Here is a 16,139-nt window from a genome sequence, read left to right as displayed (position 1 = left end):
TTGGTGAAAGGCTGGCTGGAAAATGGTGGGGCTATTTTCTTTTTTCTATTTTTCTAATTTTTTTAAATTTCATTTGTATCAACTATCAAGATCTAATAATATTCTTTTGTATTCGTAAACGAAAGCTTTCCTGTTCTAATTTTGTTGATGAGTGAGTACGATACCAACTTATTATGACTGATCGATTATGTGACTTCTCTCACCTATGTGCCTAATATATATTTTATCTCTCACATCTTAGCTTGCATATATATTATTTTTATACAACAATATATTTACAAAAGGTGAATGAATAATTAGTTGTGAACCGTCATTTTCAATGTTCGAACATAAAACCTATCAACATTCTACGTGTAATAATATAAATGAAAAAATATATTTTTACATACTACTCTACTCGTATAGTAAGCATTTTACGTGTAATAATATAAATAAATAAAGAATATATTTTTATGTGTTTCTTCCCTACTTGTATTATAATACGTAAAGCATCAATTTACATACTAAATACTTGAAAAAAAAGAATCTAGATTATTGTCGGATCCTCTTTGTGAGGATCAGGAATTTGTAAATCGTGTCTGTTCATCGTACTTGGTAAACGTGTCCGTACATTGTATCAAGTACTGTTTGTGTTTTTATCAAACGGTATTTGATAAAAACTGACCATACAATGTATGATTAACTGACCATAAAATCCGGAGAGGATCCTGCTGGGAAAAAAAATCACTTGGAATTTATTAAACCTTATTTGTTTTCTAAATTTTTAATGTTTTCATTATTTGAGGGGGCAGAGACTACAGAGGGTCAAGAGGTCACAAGAGTTGTGTGGGTGTGCGACGGGGTAGGGACGCAAGAGGGGGTGGGGTCCAATGCCCGACGGGGGAGTTGGGTATCTTTCTATTTGTGAGAAAAATGGCAAATTTGGAAGAGGTGAAAAAGAAATTCATGCCGCCTGTCGGATCCAAAGACCTGTCAATTTTCCTTTATTTTGACTTGTGTTATCGGTATATCGGTCCCAACTTAAGTGGATATTTGGTTTGAGGATTGTTATAATTAGGGTTTATTGGTTCGGGTTTGTTGGGTAATGGGGTGGTGACGGAGCTATAAATCGACGTTAGGCGGGGTTTTGAGGCCGTATGAAGAAATTAGACAAAATATAATATAGTTAATAGAAGAAAAATTGAAGGTTCTTCTTTTGTATTAGAAAATTGTGATCAAAAGAGAGTAATTGAGTCACTAAAAAAATGAAATTGAAATCATAAGCATCAAATTTGTTTGTAAGTTTTGAGAATTTAATATTTATGTTTGCTTTATTTAAGAGAAAAAGTGATTAGAATTGAGCTCAACTCGTCAAAATTATCATCAATTTCTAAGAAGAAAAAAAAAAACACCTTTTAGGTTTATCTTCTCGCACTTGGCATACATCATCTGTTGTGCTTGGTTTAGCCATACATTGATGATTGACCCCGACTGCTTGATATCAGTTGATCACTGTGGCATGAACCTCTTGTCTTCACAACGATATATTTTACATTAAGGGAGGGGAGTTCGGTTAAGCCACACAATGAGTTACCTAATTTAGTATCGAATTCACCATCTACGAGATTTGAATCTAAGACCTCTTACTTACAAGTAAAGAGGAATACTACCAGACTATAGTACTAAGTGACAACTTAAATTTTCATTGTTTCTAAGAAGAAAAAATGGAATTGAAATCGTAAGCATCAAACTTGTTTGAAAGTTTTGAGAATTTAGTAATTATGTTTGCTTTATTTAAGAGAAAAAAGAGGTTAGAATTGAGCTCAACTTGCCAAAATTATCATCAGTTTCCAGGAAGAAGAAAAACACTTCTTAGGTTTTTTTTTCTCGTGCTTGGTCTTGGCACATAACATTTATTGTGCTTGGTTTGGGCATACATTGATGATTGACCTCGACTGCTTGATATTAGTTAGTCACTGTGACATGAACCTTTGTCCTAACAACGATATATTTTTTGGCTAAGTCACATAATAGACAACCTAATTTGATATTGAATTCGCTATCTATAAGATTTAAACCTAAGATCTCTTACTTACAAGTAAAAAGAAATATCATCATATTAGAGTACTGAGTGGCAGCTTCAATTTTCTTCTTAGAAACTGATGATGTGGTTTATCATCATGTTTGAGAAAAACTCTAAAATTTACCTTACAGTCTCTTTGGAGCACCCTATTATTTAAAGTTTAGTGGAAATTTTGTTAGACGCTTTGTCCATAACGTGAAAAACTATATCTCCACCACCTAACTTACTTTGATGACTTTTAACTCCTTAACATAAAAGTGTTGGTCCATATATAAAGGGCAGATGGATGAAAGTTATTGCACGGGGTTAATATATGATCAAGCCTAACCCACACTAATTTTTGGGAATAAATTACTAATAACTTTATTATATAACCACAAAAGAAATTGCAAATGATGAGGTTGAAGCTATGACTTTTTTTTTGCTTTTTTTTTTTTTTTAAGGTGGTGTGCCAGACTAAGTGGCGGAGTCAGAAAATCTATTAAGAAGGGTTAATCTAAATTAAAGAAAATGAAGCACAAAACAAAATAAAATCATCTAATAGCATAAAATTCTTAGGTTTGCCAAGTTGATTTCTGGATTGAGGTGCCATAATAATGCCTATTCATGCAAGTTAGTAAATTTCACTAATATAAAATTTTATTTCAAGAAATAACCACAACTATTACCATATTTAGCATCCATATTACCATTTTAATATCTTATGAGCCCTAGAAACATACGGTCAACACCTCAAAATTTGCATATTTGTGAGAGAGTTTCAATAGCAAGTTATTGTGGTCGCAAATATAGGAAAAATTCTTAGGGAAAAGTAGTCAGTAAGGAAATAGCGCGCATAGTGCACAAATTTTTTTGTACAGAAATAAAACGTAAATTTTTCATTGTGACATTTTGTTAAACAATTGATGGCCTATAGTCACATGTTGCGTGGCTGTTGACAAACGAACAGCTTCCAAGCGAATTTGTTGACGGATATCGACATTCGTCGAGAAAGTCTTTCAATAAATGTCGACAACACACACAAAGGCGTTGGCGAACCTCGCTTTAGACATTTTTGGTCGCCACAAGGTTAATTCGCCCACGTTAACCTCCTAGCGGATTAGCCATTGACTATGACGACATATTCATCTAATACAATTTTTACATTGAAATGTATAAATGTGCTTTGCTAATTTTAACATTGAATTTCAATAATTATGATCCGAGCAATACCGATACAAATTTAAATTCGCGCATACTAGCATGTCTACAACTCAAGTTTGGTGTTATTCAGTACCACGGTGTGGTGGTATTTCTATTCACTTGTAAGTGAGATGTCTTATGTTAGAATTTCGTGGATGTCAAATTCGATACTAAATTAGATTGCTCAATGTGGGCATAAATTTTTAATTGTAACGGGAACATGGGTAGTACATCACGTATTTTTATGTAAGTGGTGAGAAATTTTATTTTTTAAGTTAATAACTTTTTTAACACACATATCTTATAATTTGTATAGTGACACGTGGTGTACCACTTCGTGTGCCGGTTACACTAAAATTTTTTTCCAACGTGTGACTTAGCCGAACTCTCTCATTTCCTAGTGTACAAATATATCGTTGTACCAAAAAAAAATCCTCAGTTTGGTTGGAGTTTCCAAATTCGAATCTCTCTTTTCTCGGAATATTGTTTTATGATTTCCATGCAATTATAGACAAAATCTTATTATAGTCCGACCCATTCAAAGTAAAAAAGATATAAATAATTATGGGAAGTATTATTGACATTTTAAAAATCTCATTTAACACTTATCACATGTATATTTTTCTTTTTCAATATAAAAAGTTTAGAGTGTAGAATGAGATTTTTGGAATGATAATAACAATTCTCATAATTATAACCACAAACACAAAACAAAGGGTGACGAAATCTTTGCCGCGAGCAGTTGAGAACGACTAGTCTGGCAAACCAACAAACGGTGTTCCTTTGTTTTGGTCATTAACAGAAGATGTCCATGAGCTGGCTACGTAGAAAAAAATTTTATTAAATAGTAATTGCCCAAAAAAAAATAATAATAATTATGGGTCAATAAACGACATGTCAACCATCTCCTTCCAACAAAAACAATTAATATTAACACAAAGTATAATTTCTAATAATTAGAAAGTGGTTAAGTTAAGTAAGAACATGAATATGCCTTCAATGTTTGATGATGACATCAAATTAAGATATAATTAGCTGCCATTATTGATGATTATATGGGATGAGTGCCTGGGAAGTCTTCGTGTGCGCAAAAGTATGATGAATCGAGTCATATAGAATGCACTCAAAGAAAAAAAATCCACTAGTATCTAAATTAATAAGGAAATTCTATTATTTATTTTAAAAATAAAAAGGGGTACTGAAATATGTTGTTTTAGTAAAATTATTAGCGAACGTCATGAAATTGCCAGTCATATATTCACTTTAGACTTTTTTGTCTTCACGTTTAACAACGTTGCAACATAACATTAATGATCAACTTACGTCCAAATTACAAGTAATGTAATTGTAATCATCAAATTTTACAGTAAGGTGTTTTATAATAATAATAAGGTTATAGGTCGTAACACATAATGACATTGTTAATATTGTAACCATGTTATTGCATTACTCAAATTAGTACAATATTAATTAATTGATGTAGGTCATTATGCATGAATGTGATTGCATTACTCAAATCAAGGGGTATTAGTACCATTTTTGGTACCGTAGACGACAAACCTAATATCTCATTAATTGTGTAACAATACAAAAATAAATTAGTATGTAAATAATATAAGATGGGTGGAGCTATGGAAATTATACGCACCCTGCTGTAGTCCATTTCCTGTTGGAAATGACAGAATTCTGACGAAATTAACAAAAGGACCATAACTGCACATTTTGATGAGTTAAGGGACCAATGGTCATGAATCTTTAGTTAAGAGACAATTTCTCTAATTTGATTAAAGTTAAGGGACCAATACTACAATTTTATCTAAGATTTAGGGTTTAGGTGCACCGTACGTACACTCATAGGTGAAATAACGTAGTTAAGCATTTTTTATTTTTTTATATTTTTTTGAGAAACGCCAAGGAGACTATCTTAAAAATGAGACTCTCTGACACTTCATGTTATTAGCAATATTTTATAATGTTAGCACGATAATTAACGTTAAACTGTAATGTGACGAAGAGTTGATAAATCTCTCCATTGACTTCTTGACACATATCATATCATTTGTATAATGACATGTGATGTATCACTATGTGTTCCGATCACACTAAAAAATCTCTTCATATGCAAAAGCTGGAAGGTCCAGTTGATTACTGGGCCAGTTGGTGAAAGCTCTAAGCCTCAAATCAAAAGGTCCACCTGATTACATCCAGAGACTACATGACGCAAAGCCCACCGTTAACGTGGCAGTTCGTTGACGCCTGACACTGACTGTTAGGTTCATCGGTTAGTCCTTTCAAGTTTCCGTCCCCAAACATTACCACAGAGTCCGAGTCTCTGAGATCTTCGCCTTCTCTACTGTGATCGTCTCAAATCTTCCGATGGTAATTTCATCTGGTAATTTCATCTCTCTCTCCTTCTTCCGCTTGCCGTTGTGGAATTTTGCGTAAAGTTTTGTAAAAAAAAATTGGGAAATTTGAACGAATTGTAGTTAGGGTTTGATTGAGGGATTTGTTTACTGTTGCGTTATTTTAGCCGAGCTCGTGTATTAGCAATTCCACGATTTTTGTTAAATTTATAACTATTTTATCAACAATTTTGTCTATTTATTTTGCTATTTCTTTCACAGTAAGGGGATATGAAAGAAAGGAACTCTACTTCCACCCTTAAGCGAATTCTAGTGACTTGTGCAGCTCAGGTATGTAAATGTCTTTCCTTTCTGCAAGTACTGATTATGTTAATTATACGTGAATGAGTAAATTTTGATCCAAGAAGGTTTTCTATCCTTGTTTTGGGCGGTTTTGCGGTCGAATTTGTTGATTTTGGAATGTTTAATTTTAGTTTAAAGTGCTACGGGATTAGGAGAAGCTGCACAGAGACTTTAAGTACCAGGGAATTTAAGCAAGGTTTTAAATTTAGGTTGATAAGTGTAGCCTTAAACTTTTGGTGCACGAGATGTTTCTGGTTGTTGTCAAGTTTGAAGCTTTGCACAAAAAATAGTGTATGATTTTTTATGAAGATGTTATATTATTACGTAGAGTTATACTCATTCCGGATACATGAAATTATCCGAGAGTGGAATATTGGCAGGAAAAATTTAAATTGTCATGGGGAGTCATAAACATTGAAATCATGTTCAGGTAGAAGAAGAGAGATTATGTGGAAAACGAAGAAGTAAAATATCTTCTTAAATTAATCTTTTGTGTCCTTTTGGTTACATTGTACATTCAGTCTTTAAAAAACATTAAATGCAGACAGTTTGGAGAACAAAGTTTTTATTTTAGGGAAGTGTTATTGGCACTCCAAAAATCTCATTCTACACTCCTCACAAGTGTATTTTTCTTTCTAAATATAGAAAGTTTGGAGTGTAGAATGAGAAATTTGGAGTGCCAATAATAATTCCCTTATTTTATACTGATATTTTCTAGGAGCTGCTTGTATACAAAAAACCTTGGAACCTGTATGGTGCATTATTTTTAATATATCTCTTCCATGCAGGCAAAAGAATACGGGGGTTGTGTTGCAGCAAAGGTTCCACAAGTTGAACGTGATATGTGCTTGAAAGAATTTCTTGCTTTAAACAGTTGCATGCAAAATGTGGTATCATTTCGATATTAATAGTAGATGTCATATTATATGGCAGATCTGCACCTGTAATCTTCCAGAGAAATTGCTTTTGAGTCTTCTTTTTTGCTTCTGAATAGCTGCGAGGAAAGCCGTGAGCCAGCAAGCGTGACCTTCTGTGCTTGGAGACAGTAGTTAGGACCATTTGGAAAAGGTGCTTCATGTTTCTAGAAAATTTTGATTAACTTTCATACGGTTCCACTTACATGATCCTTTACAGTATTTAGTTCATCTCTTTCTTCTGTACCTTAAACAGTTTTTTGTTTTTGTTTTCCAGCCCAGAGCCTGGTTGAGGATTCCCATTATCTGTAGCAGTACTTGCTAAGCCCTGCAATAACTCTTCAAAAGTCTGAAAATCAATCAAACAAGATGTCTGGAAAAGCATCAAGTTCACAGTCTAGCATTGGTTTGAGTGGGTCTGGTGCTCTGTCACATGTTTATATTCCATATCTGCCCCTAAGAAGCAGCGTAGCTGGTTCAAAGGGTTTATTTTATGATGATGGCAATAAGTTGCTGCTTTCCCCAACATCAGATCAGGTAATATGATATTGTATTTGAATGTTTCCAATTCTTTAAGTCTTTAATTCCAATTTGATTCAGGTGGTGTGTTTATTTTCCTTTTTTTTTTTCTTGGAGATAGGTCTTCTGTTGGAAAACTGTTCCTTTTGATCCTGTGGTTACTCCTACTTCTGATTCAATTAGTGAAGGCCCCATCTTATCTATTCGATATTCATTAGATGCAAAGTTTATAGCAATCCAAAGATCTGATCACGAGATACAGTTCTGCAATAGAGGAAGTGGGGAAACTTTTAGTCAGATGTGCAAGTTAGAGTCAGAGAGCATACTGGGTTTTTTTTGGACAGATTGCCCAGTGTGTGATATTGTATTTGTAAAGACCAGGTAAGGATACGCTTTTCCTCACTTTTTTTACGAGTATTACTGAATCAATTATATTACTTGAATTGTGTATTTATTCGTATATTCATTATCTTTGTAGTTTCTGGATACAATGATACATATAGTTCTTTGGGGAAGCAAAAAATGTTAAACATGCAAAAGGGCTTAGTCTGCTGTCATACTCTATAATGCAAATATATTCCAAAATTAAGATATGTACTACTGGATATGGATGCACCCCGCTACGGCTGCATGCATATCCAAATGTGTATTGGTTAAGTTGACAACTTTAAGTTTTGCCGGAAAGGATAGGTGACCAATGTGCATAGTATTTTGTCAGGATGCAGCAGAGATAGGGGAATGGGTTTTTTTTTTAAATTTTAATTTTTTTTATAATTTAATGATAGCTTTTCTGTTTTACTTTTTTTGTATTTGTTATAGCATAATTCATTGGCGTATTGTTGGTCTGTTTCCTGGTATCATTTGCGTATCCATGTCTGTGCGACTTAGTCTTACCCATCTGTTCAGTTGAACTTGGACCATTGATCTATCAAATAGGCAGATTTTTATCATTTGAGAGAAAATTCTAGTATCTTGATGACTGGATGGTCATTCATGGTTCTACTTCTGTCAAGAATTTTTTTTCATGAAGATGGGTATGCCTTTATACTTTTCCCATTTTGGAGGACAAGTAAACTAGTTAAAGGCCACTTATTTTTTGTGGTCCAGGGATACACTTCTGTTTGTTAAGAACACAGGAAAGACAAAACAAATTGGGTTATGTTGCCAAAATGTACCTCTTTTGTGGTGCAGTAACAAAAAGATATATACAAACCTTCTATTTCTAAATTTATAATTTATTGAGGGTGACTTCATGCAAAAATGTTGAAGGGTAGGATAATATCTGGACCTCTTCTCGTAGGATCCTGTGTTAAGTAGGACCAACACAGGGTAATGGCCTTTGATAGCTTGGAGGTGTGAAGGACTGTAGTGCTGCAAGCAGAGAGCAGGTTATTGTCATGGCCAATCTTTCCTCCACTTGTTTAACATGGTAACGGATGTCTGGTCATCAAGAAGAACTTAAAGTGCTACATTTCAAGTACCATTATTTATCAAGTAATAGTAGCCATAAAAGATTACCATCATTGCTGGAGGGTTTTTAATATATTTTTTTTAAATTACCATATTTAATGGGTGCTTTCTTGGTTATTTGGATACAATTCCATTTTCCCACTAAAAACATGCCATGCTTTTCATGTATAATGTGCCCATTGAGTTACATGGTAAGGCAACTTTTGTCTTTGTTGTGGCCTCATGCAAAGGATTTCTAGGTGGAGCGTCTTGTATGTACCAAATCTTGAGTTTTGAGGAAATAGAGCATGTTTTGTGAACCGTTTCGAGGGAATCATCTTTACAATAGCAATTTTTCTCAACCACATTTGCTTATGCCAAGGTTTTCCCTTTCTTTCATTTTGCATGGATTTCAATCTCAGTGGGCTGGACTTGTTTGCTTACAATTCTGAGTCAAAATCACTCCAATTGGTTGAGACAAAGAAATTGAATGTGAGTTGGTATGTTTACACACATGAAAGTCGCATGGTTCTTCTTGCTTCAGGAATGCAGTGCAAAACCTTCAATGGTTTTCAGGTACATGTAAATCTGATAATGTTTTTGTTTTAGAACTTTAAGTTTGCTGTCTTGGTATTAAGAAAAATGGATCAGGAAATTACTTCCATGAACAATTGTTGCTGTAACATATGTGGCAGTATTGGCAGTATTTCTTATTTGCATTTTGTTGTTAAAGAAAAGTAAAAGAGTTATTTCACAACATAGTTTTCTGTCTTGTAGTCCCATTGTAATTATCTTTCGTAGCAGAGTTATTCATATATATGCTTGTATGGCATTCAGTGCACTCTCTTATTTTAGTCTTGACACGTGTGTTACTTCTTCTGGGTAGCTCTCATCTGCAGGCATTATTCGTCTGCCAAAGTTTGAGATGGCAATGGCTAAATCTGAGGCTAACAATAAACCTGTCCTTGCTGCTGAAGATATTTTTATAGTCACTGTGTAGGTCCCTATCCTATTTTTCTCTTTGCCAGATTTTATTGGCCAACCAAAATTAAGGCTTATATACTGCCCTTCATTGTTCAGCTATGGCAGAATATACTGTCTGCAAGTTGATAGGATTGCAATGCTCCTCCACTCTTACAGGTTTTACCGTGATGTGGTTGTACAACAGGTAAATTTTGTGTTCAAACTGTCTGTTATAATCTTTTGCTCCACTTTAATTTGAAATGTCAACTAACTGGCCCTGGTGATGAGGGTGGGTGGGAAAATGGGTTAGGAGTAAGCTAGATGAAGGGTTTAATTCCCTTTATGAGAGCGTCTCCAATGGGGAGATGCAAAATTGAGATGCTAAAACCAACGGGAGATGTAAATGGGAGATCCCATTTAATTTTTTCCCTTTGATTGGCGGGACCCACCACCAAACCAAAAGATGTAAAAAAAGGTTTTTATTTACATTTTCTGGCAAAGATGGATATTTTTACATCTCATCATTGGAGTTTTCAGGTAAACCATAAATGTAAAAACACATTTCAAGATATTTTGCATCTCCCATTGGAGATGCTCTGATAACCAAACAAAATGTCAACCAATTGGTTGCAGGCTATGTAACATAGGTATGTTATGCAAGGGCGTTATATGTATATTGCACTGATACTTCTGTGATACTCCAGTGATATATCTAAATTACTGGAGTGTAAACTGCCAATCCTTAGAAATCCTGCTTTATATTATTTCCAGTCGTTATCTTCGCGAGGCTACATGTACAATTGGGGCTGGCTTCCTTGTCAGTATTACTGTTTGGTTGTACTCAATTCATCAGCATAGATAAAGGATATGAAAAAAAAAATCTTGGTAAATTTGGATCTTATCGGTGGGTGATGTTTGTGAGAGAGTGTCGGTACATTTATGAGTAAATAATGGCTTCATGTGATCAGTTTAATTTCAGTGCATTTGTGAGTAAACCTTGGCTTCATGTGGTCGCTATTCAAATTTACTCATAATATATACTTATTCTACACAAATGGTGTTTACCTATATTTTTCAGGGTTCTTTGCCAATTTATTCAAGCAAGGTTGCTGTGAGTGTGGTTGATAATGTACTGCTTGTGCATCAAGTTGATGCGAAGGTTGTTATACTGTATGATATATTTGCAGATTCTCGGGCACCCATATCAGCCCCACTTCCTCTACTATTCAGGGGTTTCCCCAGGTCTAATTCTTCTTCCCTGAGATCAAATAGGGAAGATAATGAAAGTTCAGAAGTTAATGTTTTAAGTGACCATGAAGCAATCGTCTACGGAGATAATTGGACTTTTCTTGTTCCTGATCTCATCTGTGATGTTGCTAATCAACTTTTGTGGAAGATTCATTTAGACTTGGAGGCAAGTTTCCATTCATTTCCATTTTTTAATCTAGTAATAAGATTTTTCTTCTTCCATCAGTTATGAGTAAGAAAAGTATAAGGGTTCTTTTCTTGCATAACCTGTCTTTCTCTTTGTTCCTAGGCAATTTCTGCCAGTAGCTCAGAAGTACCATCAGTACTTGAATTCTTGCAACGGCGGAAGTTAGAAGCCAATAAGGTAGAATTCTTCATTCGGTTTTGCCATGCTCGTCATTTGCTAGATTTTCTTTCTTTTCGTAAATGTCAGCTGCTTACAGCATGCAATTGTATTTTTTTAGTGGCTATTTTGGGTTGCTCATTATGTCAAAACCATTTTACCATCCAAGATATAGCAAGCAGTCAAAAAGATAAATATTTATGGTCTGTAACATCTGGTTGAGTGGTTTCATGTTCTTGGGGTGTTTCATTGCTTTTTTTCAGGCAACTGCTTAATGACTATTGGCGATAACTTTGTTCCATTTCCTTTTCAGGCTAAACAACTGTGCTTATCAATAGCACGCACTGTTATTCTAGAACGCAGACCTGTGTCTACAGTGTCTCGGGCATTAGATGTTTTAGTTTCCTCCTACTCCCACTCTATTAAGACAGGCACCTATCTTAAGGGAATAAAATCTGCAAAAACATCGCCTTCTGGTGAGCCACAGACGAGTGGCCCTAGATCTAGTGCTGATGTATCCTCTAGAAGAGTAGACACAGTTGGGAAGTCCATTAAATTTGAATATGCTGCTGGATTGGACAGTGAATCGCCTAACAGATTTTTAACCTATTCAAATTCCGACTCTGAGGATAGTACAAGCTTTGAAGCCCCAAAGGCCACTTCAAATAACTCTCAATTGTTCGATGGTAAAATGGACAGGGGGAAGTTAACGGGTGCTGAAACTTCTGGCGGTGAAATTCGGTCTTCATCTTTGCAATATCAGGTTCTTAGATCCGACAACAGCCCATTGGATGCTAATGCTTCGCAGCAAGAATCCCAACCGACCTCTCCAGTAATTTCACCTGATGAAATGTACAGTTTTGTGTTCGCTCCTGTTGAGGAAGAGATTATTGGAGAACCTTCGTACTTGGTTGCCATCATTGTTGAGTTTCTTCGTAGGTATGACATATTTATGAATCTTTTAATAATGAGGGCCTTGAACACAAAGTTGTGATGGACTTGGGTAGAAGAGTTTTAGCCTGATATTTATTCTCTGCACCGCACAGTTTTAGCAAGGGTCTTGATGAATTTGCATAATTTTTCCCTTTGTATTTGCACTACACAGTTAATATGTGTAGTTCGTATTTAAGGAGTAAAGCACCTAGGGTTTGACTAGTTGGTTGATTGTTTTTACTAAAACAGGTTGATGTTGTATAACTGTAAAATTGCCTGGAAAGGCACATATCTTATAAATACGTATAAAAAGTTTTTAATGGATATTGATGAGGTTAAGAAGACTTATTTTTCTCTCCAGCTTGAAGTAAACTTACTATTTCACTATTACTACTTCTTTGGCAGGCTTGATCATTGGATATTGAAACCATAGTTGCCCCCTCTTGTTATTCTTTTTTCCCCTGCTCTCTAATTGAAAACATTGATTTTTGTGAACATGGTGATATCAAGTTATCATTTGCTTGGTCAGTAGTTCAGCCTGAGGGGCTAGCCTACCTAGACCCGAACGTTATTTAAAAATGTCTCCAGAATATTAGGTTTCCTTTGATCGGTGTGAAGTTTAATACTTTAAATTTGAATGTATCAGGCAATGATCACAGTTCTATACTTATTTGCTATTGTTTTGCAGTGCTAATATTGAAAAGGTTGAAGTCCATCCTAATCTCTATGTCCTGACCGTACAATTACTATCACGCAGTGAGCGATATGCAGAACTTGGGCAGTTTGTCTTAAACAAGGTATATGAACAGCCTATTATAAATGTATGTTTGCGACAGTATGCTGCTTATTTTTGGTCTGATGTTCACGGGGAGAACTGTTTCTCAACAGATTCTTGAACCTTCTAAAGAAGTAGCAATGCAACTCCTAGAGTCTGGCCGTCAGAACTCTCGAACAAGGAAGTTGGGTTTAGATATGCTGAGGCAGCTTTCTTTACACCATGACTATGTACTGTTACTAGTGCAAGATGGATATTACCTTGAAGCATTACGCTATGCACGGAAGTACAAGGTAATTCCCATCTTGGAATCAGAGGAAAGAAAGGATTTTTTTGTATATTCTCAATCAGATTGCCAATACATTTTCCTGTTGGTTTTACATCTCTTTATTTTTGCTGTGTTTTAACGCCACTCCCTAGCTCTTAAACTCTTGCTGTTGAGACTGCTGAACCTATTATGTTGTGTTTAGTGATTGGTGTCGCAAAATTTCGTTTATTACGACCATTAGATGTTTTCTTGAACTGTCATTGCTGTATCCTTTTCCATTCTGTATGGTTTTTTTCCTTTTTCTTTTCCAGGTATTGACATTTTTAGTTATTTTCCAAAATATTGAGGTTCGGTATATCTATCTAGTAATTCTTTGATATACTTCCTTATGTGCCAAATTTTTCCTGACTGTATATGTTATTTTTTCTTTATTTTACGAAAGCGCTTTCCTGACTCTTAAATTGATTTGAATTTTCAGGTCAGTACCATTCGACCTTCGCTGTTTCTCGAGTCAGCATGTACCTCCAGTGACTTGCAAAATTTAGCTGCGGTCCTTAGATTCTTTTCGGATTTCATTCCTGGATTCAGAGACACATCAGATCACGACACTTACTACCGCATTCTCAGCGAGAGGAACTCATCCATTGCTGCTTGAAGTTTTTCATAGTATGACTGGGGCAACTGAATAATGCCGTAATTACCGAGGCCCTTAGAGCTGTGCAAGTTTTCAGAACTCCTTTTCGAAAGTACTACGTGATTAGTTTCAGGTACCCATTTACAAAAAGGATAAGTATCTTGTGCTATCGTTGTTCTAAATTACTTTCCGGTAATCTACTGAATAGCTACTTTTGTGAATGGGTATGAAATAATATGTCGTTGAGTAATGGGCCTTTCAAACACCCATCGGTTCAGTTTGTGCTCAAGGGGCACGCCATGTGTATTATACATGCCTAGGCATTAGATTATTTGCTAGATAATGTCCTAGCGTCTTGGTCCTATTATACAATGCCATGTGTGAGTTTCTCTTTACATGACTTTGCATTGCTAGAACAAGAACGCCACGTGGCGGTAAATTCGTTTCATGTAAGATGCCTTCTAGGTAGTTTTTTTCCCAAGAGAATTCCTAACCTATGCGGAATCCACAAATTTCCCTCCATAAGTTTGATTTTCAAAACATTTTCCATCTTGAAAATAACAAATCGACGATTAGGGATCACGACGCTGTTATAGGCTAAGGATCCTCCACCCAAGATCAATTAACCTTTCATAACGAGAGTTTTCTCTTTCTAGTTTCATCAGAAGGAATTAAGTCCTCAGCCTAGTCTAATCCTAACACATTACCCCGCCCTAACTCCTCCAACCCTAAGGGTCTGTTTGGTGGGCTGTATGAGATTGGATCTTAGTTTTTGGCATGGATAGGTAAGACAGGACTTGAAACGAACCCACTCTATAATAGATTCATAACTTATCATGTTCAGTCTTGTTAATCTTGCATTTTGACACAACAAACAATGAGTTTGACTCAAATTCATTTTAATTGGTCACAAACCTATCCCAACCAGACTACCAAACATGCCCTAAGAGCATTACTATCATATAGTTTTTGAAATGAACTTATGTGATAAGTTTTCTCTTTGGAATCATGTATTGGTTAAAACTTGTGATCAAAAGTTTCCTATTCAAGTACAAAAATAACCACCTAGGAACCCATTACCCTAGCTGCCTCCCTCATTTGATTAAATTATTTCTCAGGTAGGCAGGTAGAGCCAGATGAGAATATGCATGTTTAATTGGCTACATTTGTTCCTACCCTTTTGGAGTAAACAAGCAAATAACAGTCCTCAAACACAAGTGCTACTATAGGTAAACCAATTTATGACATAGTTTCTATAACTAGTTAAAGCTGTATATTTTTATTTGATTCAAAAGTTTGATATTTTGTTTGTGTTATGTGTATTTGGGAAGCAAAACATGTATCACCAGATACAAGACAAGACAAAGGAATAGGAGAGTACATGCTTTATTAGGAGGACCACTTTGGAATGCCAGAGAAAGAGGACTTGGTTATGATCAATTAAGCCAAGTGTATGGCCGACTAAAGTGCATGGACTTAAAACTTCTCTCATCTACATTTTGGTTTTCTCAAACAAGTACACTCTACCGTTTTGACACACTTGCAAACACCAAGGGAAAAAAAGTCAAGTTGCCCATGTTGGATTCCAAGAAAATGAGAGTTTTGACAAAGGCTTGAAGCAATAATGTAGAGGAGAGTGAATTAGAGCAATAGTTACTGAATTATTTACTTTAGCCTCGAAATTGAGTTTCTGTGTTTTAAGTTCACGAACGTCTTTAATGTCTCATTTTTGTCGTTGTTCCTTTAATAACGAGTGTGCTGTACCCGATTAGTTTATTTTCTTACAAAGGGTACAACATATTTCATTTATAAAAGGGGAAAAATATTATAATCAGATGAAGAATATGACCTAAGAAGAGGATACTTGCAAATAAAAATATGAGATTACAAAAAAAAAAAAAAAAAAAAAAAAATCACAAATATTGTGAGACTAAAAAAAAGGAAGATTTATAGAAACTAATGCGTCTAATGCTGTAAAATCATGCGAGAAATGAAAACTCTGAAAATAATTAATCGTGGGATAGAAAAATGCCGTGCTTCTATTTGGACATAGTGCTTTTCCTATCCCACTTTTAAGAAGCCAAAATGTGTGTTTTTTAAGAAGAACAAAGAGGAAATTTCATTAAAACATGCAGGGGCCAAAT

The 16,139-nt window shown here is 35.1% G+C and overlaps 1 protein-coding gene across 4 annotated transcripts; it reads left to right on the top strand.

Annotated features, from left to right (window-relative positions):
* The first annotated feature begins 5,457 nt into the window (after positions 1–5,457).
* On the top strand, positions 5,458–15,721 carry LOC126593085 (uncharacterized). 4 transcript variants are annotated; one of them, XR_007612875.1, is made up of 17 exons: positions 5,458–5,636; positions 5,869–5,937; positions 6,738–6,839; positions 6,944–7,017; positions 7,141–7,400; positions 7,504–7,763; positions 9,254–9,407; positions 9,718–9,827; positions 9,912–9,999; positions 10,873–11,208; positions 11,332–11,406; positions 11,699–12,324; positions 13,007–13,115; positions 13,207–13,386; positions 13,840–14,128; positions 15,114–15,224; positions 15,327–15,721. XR_007612875.1 is itself a non-coding variant. In XM_050258959.1 (15 exons), the coding sequence occupies exons 5-15, from the start codon at positions 7,233–7,235 to the stop codon at positions 14,014–14,016; spliced, it is 2,283 nt and encodes a 760-aa protein (XP_050114916.1). In that variant the 5' UTR covers positions 5,458–5,636; positions 5,869–5,937; positions 6,738–6,770; positions 6,883–7,017; positions 7,141–7,232; the 3' UTR covers positions 14,017–14,390. The 4 variants fall into 4 exon arrangements, 2 of the variants coding, with proteins under 2 accessions (XP_050114916.1, XP_050114915.1); XR_007612876.1 differs by lacking the exon at positions 15,114–15,224; XM_050258959.1 differs by lacking the exons at positions 15,114–15,224; positions 15,327–15,721 and having other exon boundaries at positions 6,738–6,770; positions 6,883–7,017; positions 13,840–14,390.
* The last annotated feature ends 418 nt before the right edge of the window (positions 15,722–16,139 follow it).

The sequence above is a fragment of the Malus sylvestris genome, chromosome 12 (genome assembly GCF_916048215.2).
Source record: "Malus sylvestris chromosome 12, drMalSylv7.2, whole genome shotgun sequence".
NCBI classification, from domain to species: domain Eukaryota; kingdom Viridiplantae; phylum Streptophyta; class Magnoliopsida; order Rosales; family Rosaceae; genus Malus; species Malus sylvestris.
The sequence above is the reverse complement of the archived record's forward strand: the minus strand, read 5'-3'. Positions and strand labels throughout refer to the sequence as shown.